Here is a 20,844-nt window from a genome sequence, read left to right as displayed (position 1 = left end):
AGAGAGAGAGAGGAGAGGAGAGAGAGAAGAGAGAGAGAGAGAGAGAGAGAGAGAGACAGAGAGAGAGAGAGAGAGAGAGAGATGAGAGACATGAGAGTAGAGAATAGATAGAAGAGATAGATAGAGATCGAGAGAGAGAAGAGAGATGAGGAGAGAGAGAGAGAGATAGAGAAGAGAGAGAGAGAGAAGAGAGAGAGAGAGAGAGAGATAGAAGAGAGAGAGAGAGATAAGAAGAGAGAGAAGAGACATGAGTATAGAGAGAGATATGAGAGGAGAGAGAGACAGAGAATAGAGAGAAAGATAGAGAGAGAGAGAGAAGAGAGAGAGATAGAAAGAGAAGAGAGAGAGAGAGAGAGAGAGAGAGAGAGAGAGAGAGAGAGAGAGAGAGAGGGGGGGGGCAGCAGTGGAGTGGTCATATAGCACGACGTGTACGTAGCCACACAGTGGATTTAATAGTGTTATTAGTACAGACAGGCTGGCACCAAACACTGCCATGACTGATGTCACCTTAGAATAGAACAAGTCCACTAAATAAAAGATCTGAAATGAAAACAGCACATCTCAGAAGGTAAAATGTATCTTAAGTGAGAAAGCTTTGGTCATGACGACACTCATAATGAACAAACAGGCATAAGCCTTTACTCCATTACCCCCCCACCCCCCAATGGTACTTAAATATCACTCTCTGAATGCTTTCATTTGCAGAGGAAAACCAAAAGGCTCATCTCTCTCATTGGCATACTGCAAAAACAAGGCATTTAGAATAGCCTTGACTATGAACTATACTATGAAATGTGAATGAACACAGAACTGTGGAAAGATACTGTAGGATATGAAGAGGTTCTTTTACAGTTATTAACCAGGTTAATGTACTCTAGACATCCAGAGCTCACGAAATGCAATTATTACAAAACGGAGGAGATCATACTGAAGCTAATGGAATCGTGTCCGAAGCTAATGGATGAATCACTACAAAGCAGGGCGTCATTGTAAATAAGAATTTGTTCTTAACTGACTCGCCTACATAAATAAAGGTTAAATACATTTTTAAAAAGCAGCCTGGAATGGATTGCAGTGACACATAAAAAAATAGAGGAAGAATGTGAAGAAACGAGTTCTACCATGTATGTCAGGTCTGGTAGTGTGACAGCAAAAAATAAAGAATATCCATGCAAATGGACCAATAAAGCAAGTATTGTACTGTATTGTTTTGTATTCTGCGGTTGTAACCAATCAGCATTAGACCCATCCATCATATAAATTGTATTGTATTCTAGCTCTCATACGGAATATCCTAAGGACACTATTAATGACAGATACACCGCTGTGCCAGAGTTGTAAGCTACATTCTTCACCCCAGAATGTTTTAGACATGAAAGCTTTTCAAAATACATTATTATCCAGAAAAAAAGGCCAGATCAAGCATAATCATCCTTTCATCTTTTTCTAAAGATGTTTTTCCTAGCTGTTTCAATCAAACTAGTTTTTCAAGAGAAATGTTACTGACAGGTTCAAAAGCTTTACTGTTTTCTTCAGAGTGCCCACTCTGCCAATGTCTCTTCCCAATACCCAGTACCCAGTGCCCTCCCCTCTCCTACCATGTCCCGGTGCTCCAGGCTGGCATTGTTGGCCAGCAGCTCCTTCACCACCTCCACATGGCCCTCCTTAGCCGCCGAGATCAGCGCCGTCCAGCAGTCCTGTTGACGGGCAGAACATACAGGGGTTATACTGGGTCGCCACGGAAACCCCAATCACGTCGTGGCTCCACAATGCTGTACCTACCAGCTGGTCGTACCAGGTGCTCATGGATGCAGGGTGGAGACAGTTAGTGTCAGACAGAGAAAAGAGATAGAAAGCGAGAGAAAGAGAGAAAAAGAGAGAGGGAGACGGTGCCCAGGTCTGGTCAGTCTCACTCAGTCTAGTGTAGTGAGAGTCTGAGTGTGTGGTTTAGTAAGAGGTTGATGTGTGTGTGTGTGTGTGTGTGTGTGTGTGTGTGCTGTTGTGTGTGTGTGTGTGTGTGGTGTGATGTGTTGTGTGTTTGTGTGTGTGGTGTGTGTGTGGTGTGTGTGTGTGTGGTGTGTGTGTGTGTGGTGTGTTGATGGAGACAGCAGCTCTAACACCCTGTCATTACCTAACTGAGGCCTGAGGCATTCTACAGGTGTTCATATGAGAGCTCTGTATGTAAAACCCAACCACAGTGTGGTGAGTTCTGCGCAGCCTGGACACTAAGAACCCCTGTGCCAGTCTGAATAATGTGGCACTAAAACTACACCAAACTCAAAGCCATGTCTAACTGACCATTTGGTTGTGTGGTTGCGTGTGGTTATGCGCGTTTGTGTGTTGTGTAATGCGTGGTCTGTTACCACGTCAATCCAGCGTTGACACTGGCTCCCCTCCTGATGGAGCGCTCGTGGGACCATCTGCTAGGGCTGCCCTGCGTCTGATGCCACCATCAGGAGTCTGACCATTCTGAGGAGACAGTCATACTATATATATATTGAGAGAGAGAGAGAGCAGATAGAGAAAGAGAGATAGAGCGAAAGAGAGAGAGGAGAGAGATAGAGAGAAGGAGAGATATGAGAGAAGAGAAGAGGAGATAGAGAAGAGAGATAGAGAGAAGAGAAGAGATAGAGAGAAGAGAGGATATAGAGAGAGAGAGAGAGAGAGAGAGAGAGAGAGAGAGAGAGAGAGAGAGAGAGAGAGAGAGAGAGAGAGACAGAGACAGAGACAGAGACAGAGAGAGACAAACAGTTATCAATCACACCAAAGTAGCCTAACAACTATTATAAACTGGTTAGCAATGTAATTAGAGCAGTTAAAATAAATGTTTTGTCATACCAGTGGTATACGGCTGTCAGCCAATCAGCATTCAGGGCTGGAACCACACAGTTTATAATGTGGTATGAAAGATTCAAAAATGGGTTTACACAGAATACTAATGGCTGTTTTAGTTGCTTATTCACCTGGTAAAGAGTTAAATATGTGGAGGTTGGATTATTTGGTAGATTTAAGCTGCGATCACACCAGGCAGCCCAATTCTGATATTTGTTCCACTAATCACATTGACTAATCACATCAGACCTTCTCACATCAATTCATTTTCAGAAAAGAATATCAGAATTGGGCTGCCTGTCTAAAAAACAATCAGCATACAGGATTTAAAATACCTGTTTTAAAATCTTAAATAAAATGTGTTCCCAACAACGGAGGGGTATCCTACGAAGCAAGCTAGATCTACTCAGGGTTTTCTAAAGCTAACCAGCTTCAGTTAGCTTCACATTCCATCTCAGGCATCATCCGTACTACAATGGCGGATATTGCTCTAGCATGCTTGTAACTGCGTGTGCATGTCACATATGGCTAGTGGCTGAACTCTTCATTGAGACAATGTTAAAGGGGAAGTTCACCCATTTTTACATATGGCCTTATTTTCATTCTTTCTGTGCTAGTAATTGATCCCCGAAAATGTTTTTTTTAAATATTTTGTTTCATTTCAGAGAATAAAAAAAATCTCACATTCTGCTGAGTCATCGCTTGCCATTGACTACAATGCATTATGTAAATGTGTCTAAAGCATGTTATGAAACACTCCAAACCAACTCCTATTACATCACAATCTCACTCTGGATAATATCTCTGCACTAAATGTTGTTGTTTTTCCCCACTGTGCCATAAATCCATGTTTGAATGATGCTGTTTACAATAACAAGAAAAAAGACGCAGACATGGATTTATGGGACAGTGGGGAAAAAAACTAAATTAAGTAGAGACATTATCCAGAATGAGATTGTGATGTAATATGAGGTGGTTGGAGCGTTTTATTAAGATGCTTAGAAACATTTTCATAATTCATTGTCGTCAACGGCTCAAAAATATTTAAAAAACAGTTTGGGTGATCAACTACAAGCACAGAAAGAATGAAAATAAGGCCACATGTAAAAATGGGTGAACTTCCCCTTTAATGTATACTTAGCAGTGCCTTCCACTCACCTCGCTCCTGCTGTCCACCTCCTTGAACTTGTCCAGGTGGGCTTTGATGGCCGGCACGTTGTCCTCCTCCACGTAGCTGAACAGGCTCTGGATGGCCAGAGAGGTGCTGGTGTCCATGGCTACGCCTCACCGCCACGACTGAAACACACAAAGAGAGAGGTTATTATGACACATAAGCCTGGCTGGCACAGTAGCTGGCTGGACATATTTGAAGCTCATGTTCATAAGAACATCATAACAAAACACATTCATAAGCCAGAAGGTAGTGCGTATGGCCCAGTACATCACTGGGTCCAAGTTTCCTGCCATCCAGGACCTCTATACCAGACGGTGTCAGAGGAAGGCCCTAAAAATTGTCAAAGACTCCAGCCACCCTAGTCATAGACTGTTCTCTCTGCTACCGCACGGCTTGCGGTACCGGAGCTCCAAGTCAACGTCCAAAAGGCTTCGTAACAGCTTCTACCCCCAAGCCATAAGAATCCTGAACAGCTAATCAAGGGCTACCCAGACCCCTCTTTTATGCTGCTGCTACTCTCTGTTTATAATCTATGACTAGTCACTTTAACTCTACCTACATGTACATATTACCTCAATTACCTCAACTAACCAGTGCCCCCGCACATTGACTCTGTACCGTTACCCCCTGAATATAGCCTCACTTGTTATTTTACTGCTGCTGTTTAATTATTTGTTACTTTTATTACTTATCTATTTTTTTTTACTTGACACTTATTTTTTTTATTTTTTTATTTACTTCTTAAGGCATCATTGGTTAAGGGCTTGTAAGTAAGCATTTCACTGTAAGGTCTACCTACACCTGTTGTATTCGGCGCTTGTGACAAATAACATTTGATTGTTGATCGCTTCTCACGTCATTTCCGGCCAAAACTTGCAGACTAGTTTACGTGCTGTACGCTGTGCGTTTTGTTGCCAACCTTACTTTGCTACCTGACTGTTTTTACTTTTAATTACCGTTTATATTTTTAGTTTTTCCCCTCGCTCAACTTTTTCACTCCGGACACTTTATCTGGACGTGGTTCGTCAGGACCTCCACCAGCCGAAGCTAAGTAATAACATTAACATGATGCCTTCTAATTGCAGTCGCTGTACTCATAATATACAGGAGAACGATCGCCTTACGGCGAGGATAGCTGTGCTGCAAGCCCAGCTTCAGACACAATCTTTAGGCAAGGGTAATTTCAGTGTAGAAAAGGATGAAACAGCGTCTGTGCCACCAGTAAGTACAGATAGTAGTATAAATGCTCTCATCTTATCTACGAACATAGACAGGGCTCTAACTCCCCTAGCTCCACAATGAAATAGGGTGCAGGCCAGGAAGCAGGCTGTTAGCCAGCCTGCCAGCTTAGTGGAGTCTGCCACTAGCACAGTCAGTGTAGTCAGCTCAGCTATCACCATTAAGACTGTGTCTGTGCCTCGACCTAGGTTGGGCAAAACTAAACATGGCGGTGTTCGCCTTGCTAATCTCACTGGAATAAAGACCTCCTCCATTCCTGAAATTATTGAAAGTAATTGTGATAAGGCACATCTCAAAATAGGGCTACTTAATGTTAGATCCCTCACTTCCAAGGCAGTTATAGTGAATGAACTAATCACTGATCATAATCTTGATTTGGCCTGACTGAAACATGGCTTAAGCCTGATGAATTTACTGCGTTAAATGAGGCCTCACCTCCTGGTTACACTAGTGACCATATCCCCAGCGCATCCCGCAAAGGCGGAGGTGTTGCTAATATTTATGATAGCAAATTTCAATTTACCAAAAAAAAAACGATGTTTCGTCTTTTGAGCTTCTAGTCATAATCTATGCAGCCTACTCAATCACTTTTTAGAGCTACTGTTTACAGGCCTCCTGGGCCATATACAGCGTTCCTCACTGAGTTCCCTGAATTTCTATCGGACCTTGTAGTCATGGCAGATAATATTCAAATTTTTGGTGACTTTAATATTCACATGGAAAAGTCCACAGACCCACTCCAAAAGGCTTTCGGAGCCATCATCAACTCAGTGAGTTTTGTCCAACATGTCTTCGGACCTACTCACTGCGTCAGTCATACTCTGGACCTAGTTTTGTCCCGTGGAATAAATGTTGTGGATCTTAATGTTTTTCCTCAAAATCCTGGACTATCGGACCATCATGTTATTACGTTTGCATTCGCAACAAATAATCTGCTCAGACCCCAACCAAGGATCATCAAAAGTCGTGCTATAAATTCTCGGACAACCCAAAGATTCCTAGATGCCCTTCCAGACTCCCTCCGCCTACCCAAGGACATCAGAGTACAAAAATCAGTTAACCACCTAACTGAGGAACTCAATTTAACCTTGCACAATACCCTAGATGCAGTCGCACCACTAAAAACAAAAAACATTTGTCATAAGAAACTAGCTCCCTGGTATACAGAAAATACCCGAGCTCTGAAGCAAGCTTCCAGAAAATTGGAATGGAAATGGCGCCACACCAAACTGGAAGTCTTCCGACTTGCTTGGAAAGACAGTACCGTGCAGTATCGAAGAGCCCTCACTGCTGCTCGATCATCCTATTTTTCAAACTTAATTTAGTGTTTTAGTACTATATCTCTTGACACAATGATGAAAATAATCATGGCTTCAAGCTCACATGGACCCTATTCCAACTAAACTACTGAAAGAGCTGCTTCCTGTGCTTGGCCCTCCTATGTTGAACATAATAAACGGCTCTCTATCGACCGGATGTGTACCAAACTCACTAAAAGTGGCAGTAATAAAGCCTCTCTTGAAAAAGCCAAACCTTGACCAAGAAAATATAAAAAACTATCGGTTGATATCGAATCTCCCATTCCTTTAAAAAAAAATTGAGAAAGCTGTTGCCAACTCACTGCCTTGCTGAAGACAAACAATGTATACGAAACACTTCAGTCTGGTTTTAGACCCCATCATAGCACTGAGACTGCACCTGTGAAGGTGGTAAATTACCTTTTAATGGCGTCAGACCGAGGCTCTGCATCTGTCCTCGTGCTCCTAGACCTTAGTGCTGCTTTTGATACCATCGATCACCACATTATTTTGGAGAGATTGGAAACCCAAATTGGTCTACACGGACAAGTTCTGGCCTGGTTTAGATCTTATCTGTCGGAAAGATATCAGTTTGTCTCTGTGGATGGTTTGTCCTCTGACAAATCAACTGTAAATGTTGGTGTTCCTCAAGGTTCCGTTTTAGGACCACTATTGTTTTCAGTATATATTTTACCTCTTGGTGATGTCATTCGGAAACATAATGTTAACTTTCACTGCTATGCGGATGACACACAGCTGTACATTTCGATGAAACATGGTGAAGCCTCAAAATTACCCTCCCTGGAAGCCTGTGTTTCAGACATAAGGAAGTGGACGGCTGCAAATCTTCTACTTTTAAACTCGGACAAAACAGAGATGCTTGTTCTAGGTCCCAAGAAACGAAGAGATCTTCTGTTGAATCTGACAATTAATCTTGATGGTTGTACAGTCGTCTCAACTAAAACTGTGAAGGACCTCGGCGTTACTCTGGACCCTGATCTCTCTTTTGACGAACATATCAAGACTGTTTCAAAGACAGCTTTTTCCATCTATGTAACATTGCAAAAATCAGAAACTTTCTGTCCAAAAATGATGCAGAAAAATTAATCCATGCTTTTGTCACTTCTAGGTTAGACTACTGCAATGCTCTACTTTCCGGCTACCCGGATAAAGCACTAAATAAACTAAAGTTAGTGCTAAACACGTCTGCTAGAATCTTGACTAGAACCAAAAAAATTGATCAAATTACTCCAGTGCTAGCCTCTCTGCACTGGCTTCCTGTTAAGGTAAGGGCTGATTTCAAGGTTTTACTGCTAACCTACAAWGCATTACATGGGCTTGCTCCTACCTATCTTTCCGATTTGGTCCTGCCGTACATACCTACACGTACGCTATGGTCACAAGAAGCAGGCCTCCTAACTGTCCCTAGAATTTCAAAGCAAACAGCTGGAGGCAGGGCTTTCTCCTATAGAGCTCAATTTTTATGGAATGGTCTGCCTACCCATGTGAGAGACGCAGACTCGGTCTCAACATTTGTCTTTATTAAAGACTCATCTCTTCAGTAGGTCCTATGATTGAGTGTAGTCTGGCCCAGGGGTGTGAAGGTGAATGGAAAGGCACTGGAGCAACGAACCGCCCTTGCTGTCTCTGCCTGGCCGGTTCCCCTCTCTCCACTGGGATTCTCTGCCTCTAACCCTATTACAGGGGCTGAGTCACTGGCTTACTGGTGCTCTTCCATGCCTTCCCTAGGAGGGGTGCGTCACTTGAGTGGGTTGAGTCACTGACGCGATCGTCCTGTCTGGGTTGGCGCCCCCCCTCGGGTTGTGCCGTGGCGGAGATCTTTGTCGGCTATACTCGGCCTCGTCTCAGGATGAGTTGGTGGTTGAAGAACTCCCTCTAGTGGTATGGGGGTTGTGCTTTGGCAAAGTGGGTGGGGTTATATCCTGCCTGTTTGGCCCTGTCCAGGGGTATTGTCGGATGTGTCCACAATGTCTCCCGACCCCTCCTGTCTCAGCCTCCAGTATTTATGCTGCAGTAGTTTGTGTCAGGGGGCTAGGGTCAGTCTGTTATATCTGGAGTATTTCTCCTGTGTGAATTTAAGTATGCTCTCTCTAATTCTCTCTCTCTCAGAGGACCTGAGCCCTAGGACCATGACTCAGGACTACCTGGCCTGATGACTCCTTGCTGTCCCCAGTCCACTTGGCTGTGCTGCTGCTCCAGTTTCAACTGTTCTGCCTGCGGCTATGGAACCCTGACCTGTTCACCGGACCTGCTACCTGTCCCAGACCTGCTGTTTTCAACTCTCTAGAGACAGCAGGAGCGGTAGAGATACTCTGAATGATCAGCTATGAAAAGCCAACTGACATTTACTCCTGAGGTGCTGACCTGTTGCACCCTCGACAACCACTGTGATTATTATTATTTGACCCTGCTGGTCATCTATGAACATTTGAACATCTTGGCCATGTTCTGTTATAATCTCCACCCGGCACAGCCAGAAGAGGACTATCCACCCCTCACAGCCTGGTTCCTCTCTAGGTTTCTTCCTAGGTTTTGGCCTTTCTAGGGAGTTTTTTTCTAGCCACCGTGCTTCTACACCTGCATGGCTTGCTGTTTGGGGTTTTAGGCTGGGTTTCTGTGCAGCACTTTGAAATATCAGCTGATGTAAGAAGGGCTTTAAAAATACATTTTATTTGATTTAGGTTTTAAAGCACATTCATACATGAGTCAACAATGGCAAGTTGATGTTTTGGTTAAATGTCAGTCAATATGCTTATGAATGTGTTATGGCTTGTACATACATAGGCTCTAAGCCAAGCAATGAAAAAAAGGGATGTCTGTTGTCCAATCGCTGCTTTTGGTTTTAAAGGATGGTATTTCTTTGAGTTTTGAGCTCAGAAATGTTATCAGTTGAAACAAAGATCTCACTTGGTGGCAGCAAACAGTAAGAAGTGCAGACTTTCACTTGCATTTCACACTGACCTAATAAGGAAGGCAAAGTTCATGAGACTGGGCAGCAGCTCATTATAACAGCAGGCTATGGAGGACATGAGACTGGGCAGCAACTCATAACAGCAGGCTATGGAGGACATGAGACTAGGCCGCAATTCATTATAACAGTAGGTTATGGAGGACATGAGACTGGGCAGCAACTCATTATAACAGCAGGCTATCGAGGACATGAGACTGGGCAGCAACTCATTATAACAGTAGGCTATGGAGGACATGAGACTGGGCAGCAACTCATTATAACACGTGTTATGGAGGACATGAGACTAGGCAGCAACTCATTATAACAGTAGGCTATGGAGGACATGAGACTGGGCAGCAACTCATAAACAGTAGGGTAGGAGGACATGAGACTAGGCAGCAACTCATTATAACAGTAGGTTATGGAGGACATGAGACTAGGCAGGAGCTCATTATAACAGTAGGCTATGGAGGACATGAGACTGGGCAGCAACTCATTATAACAGTAGGTTATGGAGGACATGAGACAGGCCGCAATTCATTATAACAGCAGGCTATGGAGGACAGAGACTGGCAGCAACTCATTATAACAGTAGGTTATGGAGGACATGAGACTAGGCAGCAACTCATTATAACAGTAGGTTATGGAGGACATGAGACTGGGCAGCAACTCATATAACAGTAGGTATGGAGACATGAGACTAGCAGGAGCTCATTATAACAGTAGGCTATGGAGGATGAGAACTAGGCAGGAGCTCATTATAACAGTAGGCTATGGAGACATGAGACTAGGCAGGAGCTCATTATAACAGTAGGCTATGGAGGACATGAGACTAGGCAGCAACTCATTATAACAGTAGGTTATGGAGGACATGAGACTGGGCAGCAACTCATTATAACATAGGTTATGGAGGACATGAGACTGGGCAGCAACTCATTATAACAGTAGGTTATGGAGGACATGAGACTAGGCAACAACTCATTATAACAGTAGGTTATGCCCCATCCTTGACCTGAACCAAAAACGTTGAACCCATTCATGCTTTTGACAATCTGAACTAATGAGGAATTAGGCCGACAGTAAGTTTTCCAGACCTAACGGAGGAACAACGAGAGCTAGACAGTCACCAAGGCTGGGTTCGTCTATAAGACAAAAAATACAGCCCAATACAATACTGAGATAAGCTTCATTGTTGAAGGCAAAGAATAGGCCTGAAGCCTGTTAAAAGAAAGATTAGCTAGCTACTTAATTGGCAGTCATGGACCTACTAGCCTATACAGTGTTCCAATGTCTGCTGCTTAGGCTAGGCTATGTCAAAATGTGCTGTCCGTTCTTAACTTTGAATTGTAGGTCTACTTTTCGATTCACTCGTAACCTATATGTATTAGTCTATTACACAAGGGCAAGGTCTAGGCCTAATATGCCAATTTCCTTTCACTTTCAGCAATTCTTATGGTCTAATGCTTAAGTCCGAGGCAATGGGACGGTAGGCGGTCATTAGGCCTTAGCCTACATAGCATGATTGAGTTGAAATAATACTCCAACAAATGAGATAGGGAAAACTTTTAAGGATTGACTTGGCTAAGTGGAGACTGAGTGTTGCAACGACTTGCAGAACTATGCGGTACACGCTTAGAAAAAAAGGTGCTATGTAGAACCTAAAAGGATTATTTGGCTGTCCCCATAAGAGAACCCTTTGAAGAACCCTTTTTGGTTCTAGATAAAAAAACTTTTTAGTTCCAGGTAGAACTCTTTTGAGTTCCATGTAAAGCCCTCTGGAAAAAATTCTACATGGGAACCCAAAAGGGTTCTACCTAGAACCAAAAGTGTTCTACCTTGAACCAAAAAGGGTTATCCTATGGGGACAGCCAAAGAACCCTTTTGGAACCTTTTTTTCTAAGAGTGTATGCTCAATTAAATAAATTCCCTAATTAGCATAATTTTAAGCAAAATTATGAATTTCAACCCAAGACAAAAAAAGCGACGAAAAGGTCTTCATTTGGCAATGCAGCCTGACAATCTATGCCTAAACCAAAAAATATTAATTTAAGACTTATATAATTAATTAGGACTATTTAGCCTACCTACTCTCAATATGAATGTCCGTAATAAGCTATTTGATCCTCAGATAGACCTCATTTGTTTTTCAATATCATAAAACATTTTGTTTTTTAAATGTACAGCAAAAATGTAAATACTGGTTGTAATACGATTGTAGAAAATAAGCATGTTTTGAGAACCAGTGACTGGCTATGTTGGTCTGCCACGAAAGAGCAGATGAAGAAATTGAATCAGTCAACACGTCTCTATTCAACCTCAATTATCTGCCCATACATAACTCTAAATAAAGTATGGCTAGGTTAACAGGCTTTGTTAAAAAAAAAGTCTATAATACATTTTCTCTCCAATCAGATCATTCTGTCATACACACAACTGAGTAGAGCCTTTGTTTACAGTTCAGTTGTTGAGGCAACAGGAACCTGCTGAGCTGACACACCCTCATGTGTCTCAGAGGCAGCACAGCTGCTATAAGCAGCGCCAAAGATTAGACAGAGTAACACCAGGCAACAATCAATGAACCTCAAGGATTCTCTGCACGTAGTATTGAGTGAGGAGGCTCACCACTTCACCTCATCCACTACCATTGCAAAACAGAAACCAACAAAAGACCAACAAAGAAACACCAAGAGGTAGCCTAAGACAAGTATACTAATAATCGTAGTAGTACACAGGCCTCAAACATAGCAATGAGCAAAGTCCAATAATTAACAAATAACTAAGTGGCTTACCTTTATGGAAAATGTCAGTTTGACTGCACTGAATGACAATGGTTGTTCTTCAATTACTGTCCCTCAGCCAAACTGACTGAGTATCAACAAGCGTTGCCTAGGCTCCACATCCCTCCCTGGCCCTGACTACCATGAATAATTGATGAGCAGGCAGAGCAACGCCCCAACCCCTCTCCAACACAATAGACACACGCCACCATTACCATACGTGACATGCTCTACTGTTCCAACAATAGAGTTGTATGGGTACAGGCTTTAGATGTGAATGTAGGTATATTTAACTGTTTAGGCTATGCATTCATGTAAAAAAAAACTAAACAGATTAACGTAGGAATCAACAAGAAAGTATAATGAGCATTCATTGTCACTGAATGCATATTTTCTCAGCTTAAAAAAAGTGATGTTTCAATAATGCAATGATCAAATACTAATTCATCAATACATATTACTTTCTCATGCACATTTAAAACCAAAAAAGTAAGCAAAAAAGTGTTAAAAATATATTTTCAGTTGTTTTAACACTTTTTTGGTTACTACATGATTCCATGTGTGTTATTTCATAGTTTTGACGTTTTCACTTTTATTCTACAATGTATAAAATAGTAAAAATAAAAGAAAACCCTGGAATGAGTAGGTGTGTCTAAACTTTTGACTGGTACTGTAGGTCTAGGTCCAAATTCCACAAGAAGGACAAGGTTAAAGGGATACTTTTGGATTTCTGTCAGACAAACTTGTGGATACCATTTTTATGTCTCTGTGTCCAGTATGAAGGAAGTTTGAAGTATACTAAACAAAAATAAACGCAACATGCAACAATTTCAAAGATTTTACTGAGTTACAGTTCATATAAGGAAATCAGTCAATTGAAATAAATAAATTAGGCCCTAATCTATGGATTTCACATGACTGGGAATACAGATATCTGTTGATCACAGATACCTTATAAGAAAGGTAGGGGTGTGGATCCGAAAACCACCACCATTTGACTCATGCAGCGCGACACATCAGCAGTTTTGCTTTGTAGAGGGACTATTGGTAAAGAAAGGCTGGTGGCCGATAGACTACAAAAAGCCAATTATCAACCCGATATATCGGCTCGGCCGATTATCCATCGTTCTCTACTAGCAATTTCCTTCAAACTGCACACAGAGACCTAGAAATGGTATCCACCAGTTCATCTGACCCTGGGGAAGTAGATAAGAGGCCTCATTGCCAACATCCTGAAGTATCCCTTTAGGACTATCTCCCGACATCAACCTCATACCTCTGTTATGTGTGCACTGCTCGCGGGAGAGATTAAGTTCCAAGATCTCTAAATGTAACCAGTAAGCTCGTTATAGCCTGTCTGTGGAGGGGAAACTGCTGAGGATACGTTTCCATGGGATGTGTTGCTCACAACAAGGTCTTATTTTTGGAACAGCAGAGGGACAAGGGTCAAACAGCTTAGAATAAAATGTATCTGAATGCAGCCTGTGTACAGAGAAATATAGCCTGAATACAGCCTTTGTACAGATAAATATTTCTTCATTGGGTCAAGGCGTAACATATAAATTAAGAATCATAGTAGACTAGGCTATATAATGGCAGGGCTCTACACTGAAATGTTTTACAAGGAGTACACGTGCTCCTAAGCTGAAAAATGTAGGAGCTAGAGGTCGACCGATTAATTAGGGACGATTTCAAGTTTTCATAACAATCGGTAATATGCATTTTTGGATGCCGATTATGGCCGATTATATTGCATCCACGAGGAGACTGCGTGGCAGGCTGAACACCTGTTACGCGAGTGCAGCAAGGAGCCATGGTAAGTTGCTAGCTAGCATTTAACTTATCGTATAAAAAACAATCAATCTTAACATAATCACTAGTTAACTACACATGGTTGATGATATTACTAGTTTAACTAGCTTGTCCTGCGTTGCATATAATCAATGCGGCGTCTGAAATTGTGTTACTTCTCTTGCGTTCAGTGTAAGCAGAGTCAGGAAATATGCAGCAGTTTGGGTCGCCTGGCTCGTTGCGAACTGTGTGAAGACCATTTCTTCCTAACAAAGACCGTAATTAATTTTCAAGAATTATGACATAACATTGAAGGTTGTGCAATGTAACAGGAATATTTAGACTTAGGGTTGCCACCCGTTCTAATGGTTCCCTATTTCACTGAAAGAATAAACGTTTTGTTTTCGAAATTATAGTTTCCAAATTTGACCCTATTAATGACCTAAGGCTCATATTTCTGTGTGTTTATTATATTATATTTAAGTCTATGATTTGATATTTGATAGAGCAGTCTGACTGAGCGGTGGTAGGCAGCAGCAGGCTCGTAAGCATTCATTCCAACTGCACTTTCCTCCATTTGCCAGCAGCTTTTCGCAATGCTTGAAGCACAGCGCTGTTTATGACTTCAAGCCTATCAATTCCCGAGATTAGGCTGGCAATACTATAGTGCCTATAAGAGCATCCAATAGTCAAAGGTCTATGAAATACAAATGGTATAGAGAGAAATAGTCCTATAATAACTACAACCTAAAACTTCCTAACTGGGAATATTGAAGACTCACGTTAAAAGGAACCACCAGCTTTCATATGTTCTCAAGTTCTGAGCAAGGAACTTAAACATGAGCTTTTTTACATGGCACATATTGCACTTTTACTTTATTCTCCAACACTGTGTTTTTGCATTATCAAATTTTTGGATTGTTTCATTATTTATTTGAAACTAAATTGATTTCATTCATGTATTATATTAAGTTAAAATAAAAGTGTTTATTGTTCATTCAATATTGTTGTAATTGTCATTATTACAAATATATATAAAAACCGTCCGATTAATCGGTATCGGCTTGTTTTTGGTCCTCCAATAATCGGTATCGGTGTTGAAAAATCATAATCCGTCGACCTCTAGTAGGAGCACATAAAGACATTTAAGAGCACAATGAAAAATATTTGAGGTATTAATGATGAGCATTGCCAGCAATTACAAAATACAGTTTTTTCCCCCTAGGGGCACTGGTGCACCCAAGTAAAAATTCCTGGTAGCACAGTAAAATATTTAGGAGCATATGCGGCCAAAATGGTAGCCCTGTATAGCCCTGAATTGCTGTTTTAATATGCCAATATACAGTAGCTCCTAGCTAGCAGATTGTAACAGGCTAATATAATGCTCCATTAGCCATTAGGGGAGAGTGGGGTAAGTTGAGCAATTTTTTACATTCAGCATCACTCAGTCAGGGGAAATATATTGTTCTTTCTAACGAAGATATCCACATATATTTCAGGATGTTATGTTTCCCTGGAAATAAATTTGTAAAAATTAAAGTTTTGATAACATAGCTTGTTTTGGCACAATTTACCACGGGTATAAGGTAATTTCAGCTGCTGGACAGGGTAAATTATGCCGTTTACACATTTCTGTACTGAATTAAATATTACCACAACCTTTTTAAAACCATAGCTCGGTTTCCATCCCAATTGGCAACAGATTTTCATGCAAATATTCTTACATCTGCATCAAAACAATATGCACATTTTCCCACCAGAGATGTGTCCATCAAATTGACTTTTTGCGGATAAAAAGCAGTGCGTGATTAAGTAGTGCACATAAAAATAACTTTTGCGGTTAAATTCCCATGTACCAAATAAAATATACTATTTAAAATGGGTTTCCATCGCATTTTCAACTCTACTGATGGTTTTGTCCCCCACAAAAATTGCACATTCACCACCCTGTGAAGTTCATCATTTATTTCATCTGTAGCCTAATAAATTGGATGGTTTCCCAAGTCTTAGTGGGAGAACCACAAAACAAGTCATCGCGTGACTCCAAGTTTACTTCGATATTGTCACGTTCCTGACCTGTTTTCCTTTGTTTTGTATTTGTTTTAGTTGGTCAGGGCGTGAGTTGGGTGGGTTGGTCTAGGTTTGATTTTCTATGTTGGGAKTTTGTGTTCGGCCTGGTATGATTCTCAATCAGAGACAGCTGTCAATCGTTGTCCCTGATTGAGAATCATACTWAGGCAGCCTGKGTTTCACTTGTGTTTTGTGGGTGTTTGTTCCTGTGTCAGCGTTTGGGCCACACAGGACTGTTTCGGGTTAGTCACGTTTGTTGGGTTTTGTATTTTGAAGTGTTTTGTTGTTTTTTCATTAAAATATGAACACTTACCACTCTGCTTCTTGGTCCGATCCTCGTCTGAGGAGGAGAACGACTACGACAGCCGTTACAGATATGATGGTTATTATATCTATATTTGCGCATAATGGCATTTCCACCGCCATTTCTAGCATAATTAATTATCAGACACAAAAACATGCCACCTTGTCTAGCGTATTTAGTTTTGTAGACATTTGGAAAGTTTACCGACAAATTTGCTGTTTCCATCTGGCCTGTCGAAACATTTTTTATCCAACATGTACTGTTACTTTACTAGCATAAAACGGTTGAATGGAAACCCGGTTAACTCTTAAATGTAACTAAATATAATCTCAAATGTAATCCATGTAATCCCCAAAACCAATTAAGGTTATTTATCATGAGAGGGCCATAAACAACTAGTAGCCATAAACAACTGCTTACTCCAAGAAAGGTTAAAATCTCACCATTCTGGTAAAACTTGCTAATGTGTAGTCACTTTTGAAGACACAAGCTCAAGAACACAGTACAAATATGATAAAAAATATGAAAATATGTCTGAATTATATTAGATTACTGGCTATAAATCAATCTCTAAACGTGCTACAGCGATGAAACCACTCTCTCCTTCTGCATTACAATGTTTTTTAAATTTACTTAACCTTTATTTAACTAGGCAAGTCAGTTAAGAACAAATTGTTATTTACCATGACGGCCTACCCAGGCAAAAGGCCTTCTGCGAGGACGGGGGCTGGGATTAAAAATAAATCAAATATAAATATAGGACAAAACACACATTACGATGACAAGAGAGACAACTCAACACTACATAAAGAGAGACCTAAGACAACAACACAGCATGGTAGCCACACAACATGACAACAACATGGTAGCAACACAACATCGTAGCAGCACAAAACATGTCACAAGGGCAGAAGGTAGAGACAACAATACATCACGCAAGCAGCCACAGCGGTCATTAAGAGTGTCCATGTCTTTGAATTCTTTGAATTAAGAGATTGAGATAAAACTGTCCAGTTTGAGTGTTTGTTGCAGCTCGTTCCAGTCGCTAGCTGCAGAGAACTGAAAGAGGAGCGACCCAGGGATGTGTGTGCTTTGGGGATCTTTAACAAAATGTGACTGGCAGAACAGGTGTTGTATGTGGAGGATGAGGGCTGCAGAAGATACAGCTGAAGTCAGAAGTTTACATACACCTTAGCCAAATACACTTAAACTCAGTTTTTCACAATTCCTGACATTAAATCCTAGTAAAAATTCCTTATCTTACGTCAGTTAGGATCACCACTTTATTTTAAGAATGTGAAATGTCAGAATAATAGTAGGGAGAATGATTTATTTCAGCTTTTATTTCTTTCATCACATTCCCAGTGGGCCAGAAGTTTACATACACTCAATTAGTATTTGGTAGCATTGCCTTTAAATTGTTTAACTTGGGTCAAATGTTTTGGGTAGCTTTCCACAAGCTTCACACAATAAGTTGGGTGAATTTTGGCCCATTCCTCCTGAGAGCTGGTGTAACTGAGTCGGGTTTGTAGGCCTCCTTGCTCACACACGCTTTTTCAGTTCTGCCCACAAAGTTTCTATAGGATTGAGGTCAGGGCTTTGTGATGGCCACTCCAATACCTTGACTTTGTTGTCCTTAAGCCATTTTGCAACAACTTTTGAAGTATGCTTGGGGTCATTGTCCATTTGGAAGACCCATTTGCGACCAAGCTTTTATTTTCCTGACTGATGTCTTGAGATGTTGCTTCAATATATCCACATAATTTTCCTGCCTCATGATGCCAGTCATCTCTAGGAGATAGAACGCATCTCCTTCTTGAGAGGTATGACGGCTGCGTGGTCCCATGGTGTTTATACTTGCGTACTATTGTTTATACAAATGAACGTGGTACCTTCAGGCATTTGGAAATTGCTCCCAAGGATGAACCAGACTTGTGGAGGTCTACAATTTGTTTCTGAGTTCTTGGCTGACTTCTTTTGATTTTCCCACGATGTCAAACAAAGAGGCACTGATGTAAATAAGGTATTTCTGTTTATTATTTGTAATAAATTTGCTACACAAAAAAAAACTGTTTTCACTTTGTTATTATGGGGTATTGTGTGTCGATTACGGAGGATTTTTTTTCCCATATAATCAATTTTAGAATACGGCAATAACGTCACAAAATGTGAAAAAGGTCAAGGGGTCTGAATACTTTCCGAAGGCACTGTATGCGTTGTCAGTGGCTGTGACGTAGGCTTCAGGAGTTGATGGACAGTCTGAAGAGTAGGTGGGACATCCCAGCTTCAGGTGGTGTCCGACTTCACATCCTGCTTCACACAGGCAGAATAAACATACTCCTGTGTCTGTATATATACAGTACCAGTCAAAGGTTTGGACACACCTACTCATTCAAGGGTGTTATCAAGGCAAAGGGTGGCTACTTTGAAGAATCTCAAAAACACATTCAAGTGTTTTTCTTTATTGTTACTATTTTCTATGTTGTAGAATAATAGTGAAGACATCAAAACTATGAAATAACACATATGGAATCATGTAGTAACCAAAAAAAGTGTTAAACAAATCAAATCAAATCAAAAGGCCACTCTTTGCAACGATGACAGCTTTGCAGTGTTGGCATTTTCTCAATCAGCTTCACCTGGAATGCTTTTCCAACAGTCTTGAAGGAGTTCCCACATATGCTGAGCACCTGTTGGATGCTTTTCCTTCACTCTCAATTGGGTTGAGGTCAGAAGATTGTGGAGGCCATGTCATCTGATGGAGCACTCCATCACTCTCCTTCTTGGTAAAATAGCCCTTACCCAGCCTGTAGGTGTGTTGGGTCATTGTCCTGTGGAAAAACAAATGACAGTCCCACTAAGCCCAAACCAGATGGGATGGCGTATCGATGCAGAATGCTGTGGTAGCCATGCTGGTTAAGTGTGCCTTGAATTCTAAATAAATCCCAGACAGTGTCATGAGCAAAGCACTCCCACACCATAACACCCCCTCCTCCATGCTTTACTGTGGGAACGACACATGCGGAGATCATCCGTTCACCCACACCGCGTCTCACAAAGACACAGCGGTTGGAACCAAAAATCTCAAATTTGGATTCCAGACCAAAGGACAAATTTCCACCGGTCTAATGTACATTGCTCATGTTTCTTGGTTCAAGCAAGTCTCTTCTTATTATTGGTGTCCTTTAGTAGTGGTTTCTTTGCAGCAATTTGGCCATGAAGGCCTGATTCACGCAGTCTCCTGTGAACAGTTGACGTTGAGATGTGTCTGTTACTTGAATTCTGTGAAGCATTTATTTGGGCTGCAATTTCTGAGGCTGGTAACTTTAATGAACTTATCCTCTGCAACAGAGGTAACTCTGGGTCTTCCTTTCCTGTGGCGGTCCACATGAGACAGTTTCATCACAGCGCTTGATGGTTTTTAAGACTGCACTTGAAGATACTTTCAAAGTTCTTGAACTGTTCCATATTGACGGACCTTCATGTATTCAAGGAATGATGGACTATCGTTTCTCTTTGCTTATTTGAGCTGTTCTTGCCATAATATGGACTTGGTCTTTTACCAAATAGGGGTATCTTCTGTATACCCCCCTACCTTGTCACAACACAACTGATTGGCTCAAACGCATTACGAAGGAAAGAAATTCCACAAATTAACAAGGCACACCTGTTAATTGAAATGCATTCTAGGTGACTTCCTCATGAAGCGGCTTGAGAGAATGCCAAGAGTGTGCAAAGCTGTCATCAAGGCAAAGGGCGGCTATTTGCAGAATCTCAAATATAAAATATATTTTGATTTGTTCAAAACTTTTTGGGTTACTACATGATTCTATGTGTTTTCAGTTTTGATGTCTTCACTATTGTTCTACAATGTAGAAAATAGTTAACATAAAGGGAAACCATGGGAATGAGTAGGTGAGTCCAAACGTTTGACTGGTTCTGTATATATATATATATACACTATATACTATTAATGTATGTGTGTGTGTGTATATATATATATATACACATGCTATATATATATATATATACACACACACACACATACATTAATAGTATGTCTTTACAGGGGACTCTTATTTTGAAGGGGAAAGAATCTGCGCTCGTGCTGCCAGCATCGCTAATATCATAGACAGAAGGTGTTCTAATATCCTGCTGAGGCTAACTAGCTACCATGCTTGCTAATCACAAAAACCCAGGTTGCTTCGAATCTTACCTTTTAGGAGTAATAAACAATACAGCGTCCTCTCGTCCAGGCTGTGTTACCCTGTGCTTCCTTTTTTATTTTCCAACGTTCAGTTTAACTGTTTTGACACCACAACCATCTTGTACTTTTCAGGCATGTTAAGCTAGCTATGAACATTTGACGATTTGAGTGGCTTGTCAAA

The 20,844-nt window shown here is 41.1% G+C and overlaps 1 protein-coding gene across 1 annotated transcript in view; it reads right to left on the bottom strand.

The window, feature by feature from the left end:
- LOC111968377 (kinase D-interacting substrate of 220 kDa B) overlaps positions 1-20,844 on the bottom strand; it is a 114,014-nt gene extending 93,170 nt beyond the window's left edge. The window contains 4 exon segments of the mRNA XM_070445061.1: positions 1,599-1,697; positions 2,386-2,469; positions 3,991-4,128; positions 20,673-20,844. Of these exon segments, the coding sequence (XP_070301162.1) occupies positions 1,599-1,697; positions 2,386-2,469; positions 3,991-4,107 (300 nt within the window). The 5' untranslated portion in view covers positions 4,108-4,128; positions 20,673-20,844.

Source organism: Salvelinus sp. IW2-2015, linkage group LG9 (assembly GCF_002910315.2).
Source record: "Salvelinus sp. IW2-2015 linkage group LG9, ASM291031v2, whole genome shotgun sequence".
Lineage (NCBI taxonomy): Eukaryota > Metazoa > Chordata > Actinopteri > Salmoniformes > Salmonidae > Salvelinus > Salvelinus sp. IW2-2015.
Note: the sequence above shows the minus strand (reverse complement) of the source record. Positions and strands in the feature narration are given on the sequence as shown.